The sequence below is a fragment of the Lepisosteus platostomus genome, chromosome 11 (genome assembly GCF_059453375.1).
Source record: "Lepisosteus platostomus isolate fLepPlt1 chromosome 11, fLepPlt1.hap1, whole genome shotgun sequence".
In the NCBI taxonomy this organism is placed as follows: Eukaryota; Metazoa; Chordata; class Actinopteri; order Semionotiformes; family Lepisosteidae; genus Lepisosteus; species Lepisosteus platostomus.
In genome coordinates, this window is record NC_142621.1 from 48,468,137 (window position 1) to 48,484,503 (window position 16,367).

At 57.4% G+C, this 16,367-nt stretch overlaps 1 protein-coding gene across 1 annotated transcript; it reads left to right on the forward strand.

Moving 5' to 3' along the window:
- Nucleotides 1–249: 249 nt before the first annotated feature.
- arhgdia (Rho GDP dissociation inhibitor alpha) lies at nucleotides 250–13,045 on the forward strand. Its single transcript, XM_088600230.1, has 6 exons — nucleotides 250–409; nucleotides 7,303–7,495; nucleotides 7,573–7,656; nucleotides 8,058–8,134; nucleotides 8,791–8,854; nucleotides 9,947–13,045. The coding sequence occupies exons 2-6, from the start codon at nucleotides 7,306–7,308 to the stop codon at nucleotides 10,144–10,146; spliced, it is 615 nt and encodes a 204-aa protein (XP_088456356.1). The 5' UTR covers nucleotides 250–409; nucleotides 7,303–7,305; the 3' UTR covers nucleotides 10,147–13,045.
- The last annotated feature ends 3,322 nt before the right edge of the window (nucleotides 13,046–16,367 follow it).

Sequence of the window (16,367 nt, forward strand, 5' to 3'; positions counted from 1 at the left end):
AAGAGAAGAAAGAAAACGTTTTGGCCGTGGAACCTTCTTCAGGCTGGAGTGTCAGTTGCCTTCCTCACATAAAACATTTTCAATACAAGCTAAACATCGCGATGGCAGGGAGTCAGTTAAATCATTGCAACATCACGGAAACATTTTAAATAGGCAACATCTGCAGACTTTATAGGATTCTTTGTAGTTCCCAATCCGCGTTCCCGTGATCGCTCCATTGCCTCCGCGGGCGCGACGCGCGTCCCCGTCCCGTAGCCCCTCCCCCGGTAGCCCGTCCGTCACGCGTCGTGCGCGGCGCCCGTCCCGGAAGTGTGTCGTGCGGGCGGCTCCGCTCCCAGATCGCCATTCTTGCCCGGCCGAGCGGAGCAGAGAGGCGCACAGACCGTCCGGTAAACGCCGTGCTATAAAGGTAAGCCCCGGCCCGGCCCCGCCGTGCACGAGCAGCGGGCGCTCGGTGCCGTGCTCTCCGCGGGCGGCGCGGCCGGTTTCTGTCCGGCTGCTGCTTCATGCTGACCGGAGCCCCTGCGCCTCGTCTGGCGGCGCCATCTGCGCTCGGCGGCGGCGGCGGCGGCGTGTTTTTCCGGTTTTTATGGGTCCTACGGTACCGGCAGAGCGAGCAGTGAGCGGCTGTGAGGGAGAAAGACTGGTCTCCCCCACCTTACTCCCCAAATTAGCGCCTCGCTGGGGTCCCCCCTCCTGTGTGGGCGCGCCGGTGCCCAGCAGCTCATTAGTAGGCAGGGGCGCTCTCCCGGCTGGCGAGGCGGTCTGCTCCCTCGCCGGCGCTGGCTGCCGAGGACGGGTGCCGGCAGCGTGTGGCCCCCGGGGGCCCGAAGAGAGGCGCTGGTGCTCCGGGAGCGGGCGGGCGGTGCACCCCGGCTGTCTGCTCCGGGGGTGCCCGCGCGGCCGTTTCCCGAGAGGCGTGAGACAGGGGGCGGCGGGCGGGGAGGAATCGGACATTTTAACGAGCGTCTTTCCTGCCCTGGCTCTCGCCTCCTGCCGGGAGCCCGGGGTGTGAAGGGGCGGGAGCGGGGAGCTGGGAGCGGCCGCATTGTCCGGCTGCGCCCCCCGGTTCTGTCCCGGCCGGGGAGCGGCGGGCTCCTGCCTCGAGGAGGAGGAGGAGGAGGAAGGGTGCCAGGTGCCGGGGTGCGAGCGCAGGGCCCGGGACGGGGAGCGGCCGCTTCTCGTCTTTGTTGGGTGCTGCGCTCGCCCGGTCGCGCTGGGGTCTGAGCGCAGGGTCAGGGATCAGAAAGCAGGACGGTCTCGTGTATTATTTTTTTTAAAGAGGAGACAAAAAACCTGAACGGAAAGACCTGCCGATTGAGCGCTTCCTGTCGGTCCGGAGGCGCCGCTTCTAGGATCTGTCTGCGCCGGGGCGGCGTCACCAGGCCGCTTTAACCCCGCTGTCATCAGTCCTCGGACCGCACTGTCTCTAACGGCACACCTGCTCGCTTGTCCCTCTTTAAATACAACCCTGCTGGAATCGCCCGGCCTGGGTCGCTCTCGTCTGAGCTGTGATTTTCACTTCCTGTATCGCTTCTCTCAGTGATTAATCCTGCACGCTGGGATACCTGTGAGCCTTTAGGTTTTTACTGATTTTACTTCTGTTAAGCAGGTGCCCAGGGTTCAGTACCTTTGCTGGTCTAATTATTTAATTAACAACACAATTAATACTTCTAATCAGGCTCGGGGGTGGTTTAGGGAGTAGCTGAACTTCACTAAAGAGCATTCCTTTCAGTACTCCACTGTAGTAGACCTCAGGAAAAAATCCTATATGCAGCTCGTTAAATAGGTTAATTAGGTTAATTGTTTAATTGACTGCCCAGGTCGTACCGGAGGCCCTCCAGAGCAGAGCTGGAGTTGAAATGCGCGCAGTCTCCTGCAGCAGCGCAGAGCGCTTTTCCCCAGCAGTCTCCTGCAGGATTCCGGGCGTCGGGTGTGGAGCAGTTCCCCGGATCGGGATGCAGCTGGTTTGAGCCAGGCTTTTCCAGACTGGGCACGCGGAGTCTTGGACTGGAGGAAATGGGGTGCCCTTGCAGGGGGAACCCCAGCTTTGCCCAGGACAAGCCCCTTCTCTGTAGTAAGAAACGAGCCCTCCTGCTCCTCTCATTCCCGAGGGGATGAGCAGGACCGGTACTCGGGTCCCCCCTGGCCGCCTTCTTGACCCCACGTTGTGGTCAGTGTGAGGGACGCACCCATGCCTGAGCAGTACTGACCGCGGACCCCAGAGCGCCCCAGTAGCACGACCTGCCTGATCCCCGAAGGGCTGTGGGGTCAGCCTGACGGGGGTGGGCTGCAGCTGGGGGGTTCATCACCACGGGATGGATTTAGACTGGGAGTTTGCCAGTTAAATTCCATGTTTACATAACTAAAGGGAAGAAGAGTTGAACCATTCTTGAAAATAGTTTTTTTTTTACTTGATGAATTTTCTGCTTGCTGTGTACTTGCACCTTCAGCTTTATCGCGTCCATCACAGGTCTCCCTGGAGCCTGGGTCTTTCTCTCTCTCCGCTGTCTCCGAGTGTCAGGGTGGGCACCTGCTGTGAGGGGGTCCTGGGCAGGTGTCCCAGCTTCACCTGCGAGCAGGAGCAGCAGGGGGACAGGAGTGGATTTCGGTACCTGCTCCCAGAGCCTGACCCCCGGTTGCCCCAGTGTGCTCTCTGCTCCCCTGCAGGAGCCCCGGTCAGGCTGGTGGGCTGTGACACGGCTGCGCTGCTGCAGCTGAACCCCTGCTGCTTAATTCCAGGGCTGCGCGCTCGGTGCGGGGGCGCGTGACAGCGTCGCTGCTCGTCTCTCCTCTGACACGGGGCAGAGCGCTGAGGCGCGTGGGAGGCCGGATGGCGCTGTGCCGCCCTCTTGTTTTCTACCGTCTTTCAGAATCCCTGCCGGCGCTATTTCTGGCTGTTCGAGTGTTGCTCCGCAATCACACTGCGGTTCCTCTGGAGCTCTTGCAGCTTCAGCTGGCTGGCCTTGGTCTCCCTCTCTCTCTCGTACCGGTGGCGCAGCGCGGTCTTCAGAGGTGCGGTTTCCCGTGCTGCGCAGGCCGTCGGCAGAATAAAACCGCGCTGCCGGGGGCGACCCAGGAAGGGACCGGCGTAATCGAGCGGTGCAGAGCGGTACTGGCACGTCCTCTCCGGTTCTGATCCGGTGGGTCTCGGTCTCGGAGCCTGCAGGCCCGTCTCCCCAGTCCAGCGGCCAGGGCTGCAGCTGCACCGCCCCCTTCGGCCCCGGGGGGTATCCTGCACAGCTGCGGGCGAGCTCCAGGCAGGCTGGGTTAGCGCCCTGAGGTTTGGGGCTTCGGCTCCGAGGGTGTGTAGCTCTGGGCGATCGGGCCGGGGAGCGGGAGTCCGGCGGGGGACGTGCTCCGCGTTTGTTACCGACGAGAGCCGGAGCTCTCTCCTGGCAGAGAGCGCGTATCCCAGGGGCAGGGGGGCTGGCTGCTGCTGCCCACAGCGCACCACCGGGGGCTGAGACAGGCCTGCTGTTGCCCTGTAGGTGTGACAACCCAGTGGGCATGCAAGGGGAGGGACAGTGACGGCCGACACTGGGGCTCCCAGGGTCTCCCCACAAACTTGCCTACCTTCTGAGCTCCTCTGCTCACATCCTCCTGTCCTGCTTTGTCTGATTTGTAATCAAACAAACTGTTCAAGATTCCTTAAGATAATTAGATGCTGTTGCACTTTTTGAGAAATAGAATCGGTGTTTGCCACAAAACTAACTTACAGTCCTTTTAATAGTTATGAGTATCTGCCATCTCTGAAGATCGTCTCCTGATGCAGGTTCTGAGGGTTCTTCCTGAAATCAGTCGCCATGTCTCTGGTCTCAGAAACATTCACCTTCAAACAGTTCTGTTCACACCACGTGGCAAACTCATCTCCAGCTGGTCTGTGGTGCCGCTCATCTGCTTGGGACAAACTAATGGGATAAGAGTTGTGTGCAACTGTAGTTATGTAGCATCTCCTTGTGCACCAAGCAGGGCTTTTTTAGGTTGTTTTTATTATTAACTTCTTACAGGTACAGGTCTTGGGGCGCACGCTGTCAGGCGTCCTGCTCCCCACCTCTGGAGCTCAGCCCCTGCCAGTCTGAGAGATGCAAACCCCTTTTCAGTCTCTCTTACAGTCTTTATATCTAGACTGTTTCGTCAGACCCTGTAACGTGCCCCAGCACTGCTGGTGTACATGGCCACTGAAAGAAACCCTTGTAAAAACCAATGGGCTTTTGCCAGCGTTCACAATTAGTAAATTGATCGTTAACGGGCTGGATGAAAGTCCAGGGCCCTGCGGTGTTCTGACATGGAGCCCCGCCGGCCTGTTGCAGCTCATAATTACCTCCACACACGCACTCTTCTCTTCCAGCCTCTTACCTTTGACTGCTTAATTACTCCCCTTCGTACCACAGACGATAGTGCTTTTTGAAAGCCCTCTCACAGATTTGTGCTAGTGCTAGTGCAGGGCTGTTTGTGTGGATGAGGCACTGTGGGAGGGAAGGTGTCACAGACAGGAGTGGGACAGACGGAGGAGGGGAGCTGTGCTGTGAGTGGAGCCACTCGATGCTGTCAGACTCAGCTGCCTCTTCAGTGTGGCGGGCAGGAGGAGTCGCGCAGAACTGCGCCTGGAGCTCTGCAGCTCTCTTCCTTCGTGCCCGTCCTCGTCTGCGATGGCAGCTCTGGGCTCTGCTGATTCCCTGCCTTAATTAACATGCTTGTCTGCGAAGACGTGCCAGCTGGGCTGAAGCGCACAGGCCTGTGCCTTCAGTCCCCTCAGAGGCCTCTGGGCCGGGCTGGGCCTGTGTCCCTGAGCTCGTCGGGGCGGTTCTGTGGGGTCATGAGGAGGGGAGGCACTGTGGGTCTTGTGCCAGAGGCGGAATCTCTCGCTGTACCCCGATACGGCCTCCTGCCGCCTTGCGGGTCTGTCACTGTGTCTTCAGTTAATGAAGCCAGTTCTAACAGAGCCGAGAAATGTTCACAGTGTGTCCCTGGGGCAAGCTGCTCTCTTGCTCTGTCTCTCGTTATCTACACTTTTCCCTTCCTGTCTTTTGCTTCTTTGCTCTTTAGAGGTGAAACGTGCCCAGTTAAGCAGGTAGTCTCCATGAGGTGATTAAGGAAAATGGGAAGGCTGTAGCATGTGACGGAGGCCCTCCTGGGCTTTAGGAATGTTCCCATGTTCGACCCGAACAGCGATCGGTGGGACAGGTGGCAGCCCAGGGTGCCAGCTTGTGGTTTCCAGAGCATCTCCAGCACAGCTGGTGCACAGCTGCCGGTGTTACTGCTGGACAGTGCAGCTCGTCCGATGGCTCAGCTCTGCCCCTCCTCCCTGCTCTCCATCTCTCTGCGTTTATTTCTCTTCTCTCCTTGGCTTTGGGACAGGCTGCATTATGCCGACAGGAGTTATGCGGTGCTGTTGAAGTGCTTTGGTGACCCAGATCAGCAGTAAGAATACTAGCAGCTCGCATATAAAAACCTTCATGCTGCCGTAATAAACCAGTCGACTTGTTTGTCTCTGTAGGAGTGGGAATAAGATTAAAATGAAACGTGTTCTTTGCAGACGGAGCTCCCCTGTCTTTGGAAAGTGTTGCCCCGACAGCGCCCCCTGTTGGGATGGGGCATGCGGCGTCTTGACACGAATCCCTTGTTCCTGTTCTTAGAGTCTGAGGCTTTTAGGAGAATTCGTGTGATGGAGTGGCGCAGGCTGGTGGCAGTCCAGGGGTGTGCTCTGGCTCTGGTGTGGGGTGACGTCGTGTTGGAGCACTCCTGCGCTGAAATGAGGAGCACGTGCTCGTCTTGAACACAACACTCGGCACAAAATGGAGGAGGCTCAGGATACGTGATGGCTTTTGCTCGTTTCGAGGTGTTGGGGGTCTTTGTGCAGTGTGGTGCTGTGGGACACTGAAGGGGTGCAGACCTGCCATGTTCCAGTGAAACACTGGCCCCCTGCCTCTCACGCACCCCTTCCCCTGCCTGATCTTGTCTGTGTGTCTGTGTCTCATGGAGAGCGAGCTGGGGTCTGCGAAAAGACAAATTCCTAATGCAAGGAATTGTATAGGGCTAATAAAGTGATCTAAATCTAAAATCTAAAGATACAGCTGCCCACAGCTGCACGCAATTACCCACCCCCTTCCAGCTGGAGAGTCCCCTCTCCCCTCTCCCCTGCCCTCCCACGTCTGATGGGCGGTTTAATGCGGTGCTGTGATGTGACTGGGGCTGTTTTACGTACAACGAGGCAGTGTGTGTGCAGGGGGCCAGGTTTGTCAACACAGACTGCAGCTCCTGATGAAAATACATGTCAGTTTCTGTCAAATATAAATTGGATCTTCCTGCACGGTTTGGTTTTATTCTCACTCCGTTTGGAGTGTTATTTCCAAATGACGCAAGTAATAAATGGTAACCAGTGTAACAAATGAAGAGTAAGGGAGAGAACAAGTAATTCAGTGGGAGGTCCCCACAGATCAGGAACAAATGTCAGTGTGAGTCCCAGCTCCCTGTGGGCTGGCTGCAGAAGATTCCTCCTGCGTTTCCTCCTTCTCACACTTGTGTGTTCTTCTTCCTCTCTGAATTTTCACCCCAGCATGGTGTCCACACGCCTGTCTCTCTGTGTGACCTTTCACCCCAGCATGGTGTCCACACGCATCTTTCTGTGACCTTTCACCCCATCTCAGTGTCAACACTCTGTCTCTGGCTTTTGTGTGTGAGCTTGTGCTGTACCGGAGTTCTCTTTTTTTGAATAAAAGATGGCTTTGAGGACAGCGTGGAGGTGCCTGCCAGCAGAGTGGACTCTGTTCTGTCAGGAGCGACAGGGAGGGGAGCTGGGGGCTGGGGCTGTGCTGTTGTTCTGGAGGCTGTGTTCTCTCTGGGGGCCACGGGGGTGGAGAATTAATCCTGTATCCAGATGGAATTGGGCCAGATCAGGCCTGCTCTGGGCGAAGCTTATTTATTTGCGCTCTGTTTTAGAAGCAACAACACTGGAACCCCAAAGCTGCCTGACAGAAATAGGGAGTGGGAGGAATAGCGACTACAGATTGTCAAAATGGCACAGTTCTTGGCCTGCAGCGTTAAGATTGCTTCAGTCTTGGCCTCTCCGGTCTTGCGTAGCACACATTTGTGACAGGGCAGTGTTTGAAAATACATTTCTACATTAGCTTCTTAAATTCCTGATGCCAACTCAGTTGTAAACCATCGCTCCTCTGCCTGTGCCCCACCCTGGTGACCTCACCATGCTGGGCTGCAGGTCTGGCGTAGGAGGGCCTGCAGACACTGTGCGCTCTGCCCTGTCCCCTAGGGGGCACTCACGCCTGCGTGTCTTGTCCGCAGAAGATGGCGGAGCAGGAGCCGACCCCCGAGCAGCTGGCTGCGATCGCAGCGGAGAACGAGGAGGGCGAGGGGGGGGTGAACTACCGCCCGCCGGCGCAGAAGAGCCTGCAGGAGATCCAGGAGCTGGACAAGGACGATGAGAGCCTGCGCAAGTACAAGGAGGCGCTGCTGGGGTCCGCGCCCGTCCCTCTGGGTCAGTCTCGCCCTGTCCGCGCCCCTGCCCGTGGGCTCCCCATTGCGCGGGTGTGTAACCTGTGGCTGTCGTTGCAGACCCCAACGCCCCCAACGTGCAGGTGACGCGGCTGACCCTGGTGTGCGACTCGGCCCCGCAGCCCCTGACCCTTGACCTGACAGGTGAGCAAGACATCCTGCAGAATCGCCGCGCTCCAGCGGGCTGGCCTCTCCACTCTCTCTGAGCTAACAGCCTGGGGGGCCGGGACTCACCCAGCTTCATCCAGACTCCCACACCCCTTTATGTCAAGAAATGCACTTGGACTTGTTTTCCCGTGATCCTGAAGACTGTTGGGGCTGTTGAGGACTCTGGATGCTGGGGTCGGGTGTCCTCGTACTGTTCTGTTCTAAGTAATGCCCCAGGAGGGTGGATAGAGCGCCCTCTGTGGGCCCAGACCCAGGTGTTCTGTTGCTCTGGAACCATTGAGAAGTAAAAACAGCAGGGCAGGAAATTAATTGTGTTGTTCTTGTGTTACACGTGTGAGGTTATCCGCTCACTTGCTGTCCTTCCCTCTTCCTGCCAGGAGATCTAGAGGGCTTTAAGAAGCAGTCTTTTGTGCTGAAGGAGGGAGTGGAGTATAGGATAAAGATCAGCTTCAAGGTAAGCCTCTAAGCCCGGCCCAGCGAGCGGTGCTGTCCCACAATCCTGTTTCTTGTTCGACCCACAGGGCTGGAGGTTCTGCTCTGTTTGCGCACGTGAGGGCGTTTTTGGAAGGGTTTTGGGGAGACGGGCAGGGAGGTTGCACTGTGACAGCGAGCCCGCAGACAGGTAGACACACCCCTCTCGGCCACGGGAGCCTGGCTGTGCAGTGCTGTGTGGAAGCTTGTGGTCAGTGGTGAAGACCAGGCCAGCGGTTCTTCCAGCAGTTCAGTCCATTCAGGCTTTTTCAGCTGAAGGTTCTAGTTGTTAAGATAATACCGATTGCTGAGTATTTCCTCCTTGGTATTGCGGTTTGAGTAAAGCTGGAAGATCGCGAGGGGAGAGGCAGTCTTATGCTTTCAGTGTTTGTTTAGAAGGAGCTGCTCTTAAGAGCAGAGCTGACACTCTGGCTTCTTCCAAGAACCAGCTGGGCAAGTTCATCTGCTTCCTCTCACACGGGCTATAGAGGCCCAATGGCTCCTCCTGTTTGTGACTGGTCTTGTGTCCTTCCAGGACTGAGCCCCGCAGCTGATAAAACCTGGAGTGGATCAGGAGTCGGATGGCTTCCTGCAAGTGTGGCTGTGATCAGTGACGGCCTGTCTCCCCTTTCTCCGCAGGTGAACAAGGAGATTGTCTCAGGACTCAAGTACGTCCAGCAGACCTACAGGAAAGGAGTAAAGAGTGAGTTTCTTCTCCCGGTCCTCCTTTAGCTCCTCCGTCACTCTGTTCTGGGTTTTTCTTCCGGCTTTTCCGTCTTGTTGGGCCGGCGTGGGGGGGAGCCCCCGTGGCCTCTGCTCTTCCTGTTGTTGAAGCGGAATCTGGAAGAAGCAGGAATGCCATTCTTCCATTCTCGGGAAACAGGCTTCCCATTGCATTGTGTTTGTAGCACTTTTTCCCCTGTCTGTAATCGGACACGCCCCCTTCCCAGGAGCCGGGAGGAACGAGAGGTGGGGCCAGCGGCTCGCAGGGCCTGGGGGGGTCGGGGCTGGACCCACTCTTCCCAGGGGGCCTGGCCTTGGGTCTGGATCGGGGGGGGGATTCAGTGTGAAGCTGCTTGGCTCTTTTTGCATGTGAATTATTTGAGAGTGACGCTGGATTTCAGGCCTTTTCTCTTAAAAGAATCTTCCCTAGGAGCTTCCCTAAGACATGAAGCAGAACTGCTAAAAAAGACACTTTACAAATGTGAAAGGATTCACTCAGGCAGGACTAAGAGAGAGTTGGGGAGCAGGGCTGTGGGGGGGAGAGAGAGTTGGGGAGCGGGGCTGTGGGGAGAGGGAGAGAGTTGGGGAGCGGGGCTGTGGGGAGAGGGAGAGAGTTGGGGAGCGGGGCTGTGGGGAGAGGGAGAGAGTTGGGGAGCGGGGCTGTGGGGAGAGGGAGAGAGTTGGGGAGCGGGGCTGTGGGGAGAGGGAGAGAGTTGGGGAGCGGGGCTGTGGGGAGAGGGAGAGAGTTGGGGAGCGGGGCTGTGGGGAGAGGGAGAGAGTTGGGGAGCGGGGCTGTGGGGAGAGGGAGAGAGTTGGGGAGCGGGGCTGTGGGGAGAGAGAGAGAGAGTTGGGGAGCAGGGCTGTGGGGGGGGAGAGAGAGTTGGGGAGCGGGGCTGTGGGGAGAGGGAGAGAGTTGGGGAGCGGGGCTGTGGGGAGAGGGAGAGAGTTGGGGAGCAGGGCTGTGGGGAGAGGGAGAGAGTTGGGGAGCAGGGCTGTGGGGAGAGAGAGAGTTGGGGAGCGGGGCTGTGGGGGGAGAAGTGGACTGAGGCAGTGTCTCCCTCTGCGCCCGCAGTCGACAAGTCGGACTACATGGTGGGCAGCTATGGGCCGCGGCCGGACGAGTACGAGTTCCTGACGCCGCTGGAGGAGGCGCCCAAGGGCATGCTGGCGCGCGGCACCTACAACATCAAATCGCGCTTCACCGACGATGACAAGCACGACCACCTGTCCTGGGAGTGGAACCTCAACATCAAGAAGGATTGGAAGGACTGAGGCACGCAAACACTCCCCCCACCCCTCCCCTCCTCCCCTCTTCCTCGTCCCCTGTCTGCCCCCCCAGTCCTCCGCGCTGCACACCTCCAGCGGCACGAGGCTCCCTTTCCCCGACCTCTGACCTCTGACCTCTCCCCTCTGCTGGTTTTTAGCAGCACGGAGACCAGGGCTCGATCCGTCCGGCCACCCCTCCCTCCCCCCGCCCCTCGTCCCGAGAAGCTGCTGTACCCCCCCTCGCCCCGCTGTGCCGTGCGGACGGGCGGCCCAGCCCCCTCTCCCCGTCTCCCCCAGAAGCTGTAGCCGAGCACCAACTCGGCGGAGATTTCTTGAGAGAGATATATATGAAACAAAAAAAGTGTACAACCCAAATTTGTTTTTTGGTTTGTTTATATATAAAAAAATGGGAAAAAAAGAAAAAATATTTTGGCATGGCTGTTATTGGTATTGTTTCTGATCCCTCTCTCTCCTTTTCTGTATAAACTCATCCCTTCATTCTCTGTCCTCTTCCCTGCTCCCTCCATCTCTTCCTTCGCCTCCTAATTGCTACTGTTTTGACCGAGATCTGCCTTGTGTTCAGTGGGGGAGATCTGCCCTGTGAAGTGTTCAGTGGGGGAGATCTGCCCTGTGAAGTGTTCAGTGGTGGGGATCTGCCTTGTGTTCAGTGGGGGAGATCTGCCCTGTGAAGTGTTCAGTGGGGGAGATCTGCCTTGTGTTCAGTGGGGGAGATCTGCCCTGTGAAGTGCTCAGTGGGGGGGATCTGCCTTGTGTTCAGTGGGGGAGATCTGCCCTGTGAAGTGTTTAGTGGGGAGATCTGCCTTGTGAAGTGTTCAGTGGTGGGGATCTGCCTTGTGTTCAGTGGGGGGGATCTGCCTTGTGTTCAGTGGGGGGGATCTGCCCTGTGAAGTGTTCAGTGGGGGGGATCTGCCTTGTGTTCAGTGGGGGGGATCTGCCTTGTGTTCAGTGGGGGGGATCTGCCTTGTGAAGTGTTCAGTGGTGGGGATCTGCCTTGTTTTCAGTGGGGGAGATCTGCCCTGTGAAGTGTTCAGTGGGGGGGATCTGCCCTGTGAAGTGTTCAGTGGGGGGGATCTGCCCTGTGAAGTGTTCAGTGGGGGGGATCTGCCTTGTGTTCAGTGGGGGAGATCTGCCCTGTGAAGTGTTTAGTGTAGATCTGCCCTGTGAAGTGTTCAGTGGGGGAGATCTGCCCTGAGCAACAGAAACTACCCCCTCCCCTCTCCTGCCTCCTGTGCTCCTCGCTGTGGGGGGGGTTTGTGTTCGAAGACCTGATGGCCTTATACTGAACCGTAGGAACGTGGCTAGAAGTAACAGTAAACAACTGAAAATGTTTAAGCTGTAGAAACCTGGGGGCTAAAGATCCTTACACAGCTGCTCGGGCGGTGTCGGGGCGTCCGGGGGTGAGTGGCGGGGTGGCAGTCTCGCACACTTTCCTTCCTCGTGCGAGCTGGGTCTCACAGCGGTGCTCTCTCCCTCTCTCCCTCGTGCGGGAGCTCCGGGCTCGGCCCTCGGCGGCGGGCATTCCCGGAGGAGCTGTACGTGTCCACGCTGGACTTACTCGGCTGGCTGCTGGATTCCATCTCCTCGCCCTGATTTTGTGTGGCCCCGATTGCCTTAAAAAAGAGCAGCGGAGAGCACGATGGTGCTGCTGGAGAACAGGGCGCAGTCAGCAGAGCCCGGGTGAGAGAACGCGGCCCCTGCCTGCGCTGGGGTTTGCCTTGCCCATGCTGTGCACCTCTCTCCGTCTCCGGGTGCGGACCGCAGGTGTCCTGCAGGCTCTGTAGTGTGCCGTCTGGCTCCACCTGGTGGCCGTGGGTGTTCCTGCAGCTTGTGGTGTTGTCAGTGCCTTCTGCTCCCACTGTGGTGCTGCTGCCTGCCAGTGCAGGGGAGGCAGGCCACGACGCAGTCTGCTTGTTGGTTTCCATCCCGAATTAACCTCAGGTGTGGCCGAGCCCGCTGTGCCGGTAGACTGCGCTGGGCCGGATTGGAAACACCCACTGGCGTTAGACTTCTGTTTTCCAGTTACATTCCCTGTTTTTCCTTAAATATATGAAGACCCCTATCCACTCTGGTCGTGGGGAGCTTGTTTCTCACACCAGCTGCTGGTGGTGGAGCTGGATGCGTTTACTGCCCCTCCTGGTGCGAATGAGTGACAGACGGCTGCCTGGAGGAACAGCAGCTCGGCAGCAGCGGGGCAGGAGACCGCACCGTGCCAAAGCGCCCCCTGCAGGGAGGGAGCAGGTCCTGATTCTCTTGCAGGCTCTCCTCCGTCCCTGTGCCTTATTCCCAGCTGCAGGGGTCAGACATCAGCCCGGTTCAGGGCCCTGGGCTTTGAGGCTCCTCACAGTGAGGCGGCTGCTGCCCGTGTCTGCAGGAAGACTGCGGTCCTGACCGCGTGCGCGGGTGGGGCCGTGGGCGGGCAGGGGGAGAGAGGGAAGGCGGCCGTGCCCCCCCCGCTGGAGCGGAGTGACGAAGGGTGTGTGCGTGCGCCAGGGCAGGAGCTCCCGGGCTGCCCGGTGTGTCGGGAGAAACAGTGTTAAATTTCCTGAGGGGCTGCGTCCTCGCAGTATTCCTGCGAGACCGTCTGAGCCGAGCTCTGGCAGAAGAGGCCCCTGTCCCCAGCCTTGGCAAGAAGGCTGGGGCCAGGGGACAGGAGAGCACAGGGACCAATCAAGTGCAGGCTCTTTGCTGTGTAACTTTCTTTGCCTCTTACATACTCATTTGTTTTCCACACAATGATTTATAATTTTAGTTTTTTTTTAATGGTTTGTTATTTTTGTTTTTGTGTGCTGTTTCTCTGTGATGCCAGGAGATTATGACAAAAGTTCTGAATGTTGACTGAACTTGACCACCTGTCAACAATAAAGAGCTCAGACTGGAGACACTACCGCGGGCTCTGTGCTGCTCCTTCAGGGCTGGGGGAGTCCTGCACGTGGCGAGGAGGGGGGTCCTGTGCGGTCTTTGAGTGGTGAAGGGTGAGTGTTTCTGTGAGGATAACATGTTCCGTTTCAGCTGGTAAGAGTGTGTATGGAGTGAATATGCCAGGGGACTGCGGGAGTCCAGGGTCAGAACTTCCTTTACAGAGGAGTGCGATCCTGTGGCAGAGTGAGGCTGGTGTCGGGGGGGCGTGGTCAGAGAGCTGGGCTTCGGGGAGTGTGACTGGTGAGGCAGGGGCGTGGCATGGGGAATCGTGCATCATGGGGGCTAGGTGGTCTGGGGAGCCGTGTGTCGGGGTGTGGCTGGTAAGTCAGGGGGCGTGCTTTGATAAGTGAAAATGTTCAATTCAAGATTTATTGTCCAATCTGCGGAAATTAGTTTTTCCACAAATTGATATCCTTTTCCCACAAGGATAATCATCATAATAATATTCCTTACACTTATATAGCACTTTTTATCAGGACACTCCACTCAAAGCGCTGTACAGGTAATGGGGATCCCCTCAAACACCACCAGTGTGCAGCCCCACCTGGATGATGCGCCAGTCCGCTCCCCACACACCAGCTCTCAGTGGGGAGGAGAGCAGAGTGATGGAGCCAGTTCAGAGATGGGGGTTATTAGGAGGGCATGACTGGTAAAGGCCAGGGGGAAATATGGCCAGGACACCAGGGTTACACCCCTACTGTTTTAGAGAAATGCTCTGGGATTGTTAATGACCACAGATAGTCAGGACCTCGGTTTTACGTCTCATCCAAAGGACGGTGCCTTTTTACAGTATAGTTTCCCAATCACTATACTGGGGCATTAGGACCCACGCAAACTGCTGGCCCTACTAACACCTCTTCCAGCTGCAGCCTTAGTTGTCCCTGGGGTCTCCCATCCAGGTACTGACCAGGCTCACGCAGTGTGCTGCTGGTTGTGAGTTGTAGAGTGATATAGCTATTGGATATCAGGATGTTGCTGTTCTGTTTTGAAGACGCTGCGTTTCCCTAAATAGCCACAAGATGGCAGCAGGTGTCTGACAAAAGGCCCTGAGAAAGCCGACGTGCGGGGCATCACGCTCGGACTGCGCGCCGCGTTCGCTTGGATTGTTGAAGAGACACATCACAGCTGTCGCGTCATGAAAAAAAAGCCTCTGAAGTATTTTAAGAGGCCTGTTGCTCTTTACAGCACTTGCCATCAACCCCTCTGTGTGTGAAACAATGCTGATGCAACACAACGTTTCTGTTATGCACTGGAGAACAGTGATTCCAAACAGGTTAGAAAATGAGCTCAGCCGTCGCTGCCTGCACAGGGCCGCAATACAACACCAGCCGTCGGCCCGGTGAGGAGTCCTGCGCTCCAGGATTTCAGCAGCACTATCCTCGGAGCAGAGAGCACAGGAAACGCACTTCCTGCAGGGAGTTTCCACTTCTGCAGGCGAAGGCCAGTGGGGGTGTGGGCCGGGCTGCCAGGCGTGTTGAAGCTGAAGCTCCGACTCTCTCACAAACCCTGAGATCAATCAGCCACAGACGACCCGCCGGGCCGCACACCTCTCTCGCCTTCCAGCACGCGGGGGGGTGGGGGGGCCGGGCGGGCCCAGGGGGGCAGGAGTGGGTATGGGGCCGTCCAGAACCACACTGCAGTAGAGCAGGCCCCGATTCCGGCTTCCTGCTGCCACTGTCTCTGAGGAGGGGAGAGATCAGGGAGAAAGCAGTCGAGAGGGAGGGGTTCTGCAGCAGCTGTACCTCCTGCCTGATCTCATCCAACAGCAAACCAGAAGGAAGCCCCTTCCGGGCTTGTTCACACTTTTGGAGGAGCAAGTTGTTTTGTTTTTTTTAAGCGGCTTCTGGCCTCTCCCTTCCACTAACTGATGATAAACCTTTAGGCAAATCCGAGGAGATCGTTTCCCTGTGCTATCAATTCCTGTGAGTGATTCTCATCATGCAAAGTGGAGATGATTTGCATTGAAGCTGTTTTTGTGTGAAGCTAATCTTCGCCTGGAATCGGGTGTGTGTCTTGTGTGCGAGGGTGTTATCGGAGCCTATTTTAAATTCCACTGTAATGCTAAATAACGAACACAAATCGCCAGTAACTCGCGGTCAGCACAGGTTACTTCAGTGCCTCTGCAGTTGAGCTCCTGCGCCCCTGACTGCTCACTCCGCTCCCAGGACAGCCTGCGCTGGGGATGGGAGGAGGAGGCCGTGTTCCTATAGCAACCCCATTCCTGCCCACTTCCCTCTCCCAGCGCCGTGACATCGTCGTGGACGGTCGATAAGGAGCCGAGCGAGGATAGCGCGCGGATGTCCGCTCCTCTGGCTTGAGGGGCGTGGCGCCAAGCTCCCGGAGAAGAAGGACAGGGGGCAGCCGGGCCGATGGATCCTCTCTCCAGAGACACGCCTGCCAACCTGCCTGGGCCTTGAAACACGAAAAGTGCGACAAACCACTCGCTGGGTTTCAGCAACAACCCCCAGTGAGGACAGGGTGGAGGACAGAAATTCCTGGAGACAGAGGTGCCAGTCTTATCTGCCGCTGGCACAGATAACCCAGCCAGGCGGGAGGCCTGTCCTGTGCTGACAAGTCATCGCCAGCCGGCCAATCAGACTCTGTCCTATCAGGAAGTTCAACAACACTTCCTTTAAACCTGGGCTGGGACACAACTCACACACCCCCTGAACAGGCACACAGGCACACGTGAAATGTGACACATCCTGCTTTTGTGTGTGTGTTGTGTGTGTGTGTGTTGCGGGGGAGGGGCTGTTGCGGGACCTTTCTCAGCGTGTCTTCAGTCACTCTGAAGAAGAGGCTGAAACACCAACACCACCTCCTCACTGGTAAACACACAGCAGCTACACAAAGAGCCCGACTGTCCAAACACACCTGAACACGCAGGAGCTCTGAGCTGTGTTGTTTTTGTCTGCTGTTTTACATTTCCTTCACGTTAGTTCAGGAGGCCGGTCTCTGCGTGGGGCAGTGGCCAGTCCAGTCCTGGCTCACGAGTCAAGTCACAGAGCGGCGCCACTGCCCACCACACAGGAGTCGAGAACCCGTCCAGCACAGACGGCTCCATTCCTTTACAAAAGGGACAAAGGGACCTTCGTTCGAAGGGTTATCCTCACTCCTGCTTTCTCATGACTTGAGGCAGGGAAATGTCCAGGCCCACACAGTCAGGGAGAGTCCCCACTGTGGTTCGGAGCTGGGGAAACGCTCAGAAACCTGGTGACCCCCAGAGCTGCTCGATCGAATGTTGTGTGTTGTGTGTGTGAGGTGACAGCTCGGCTAACCCAGCAGCT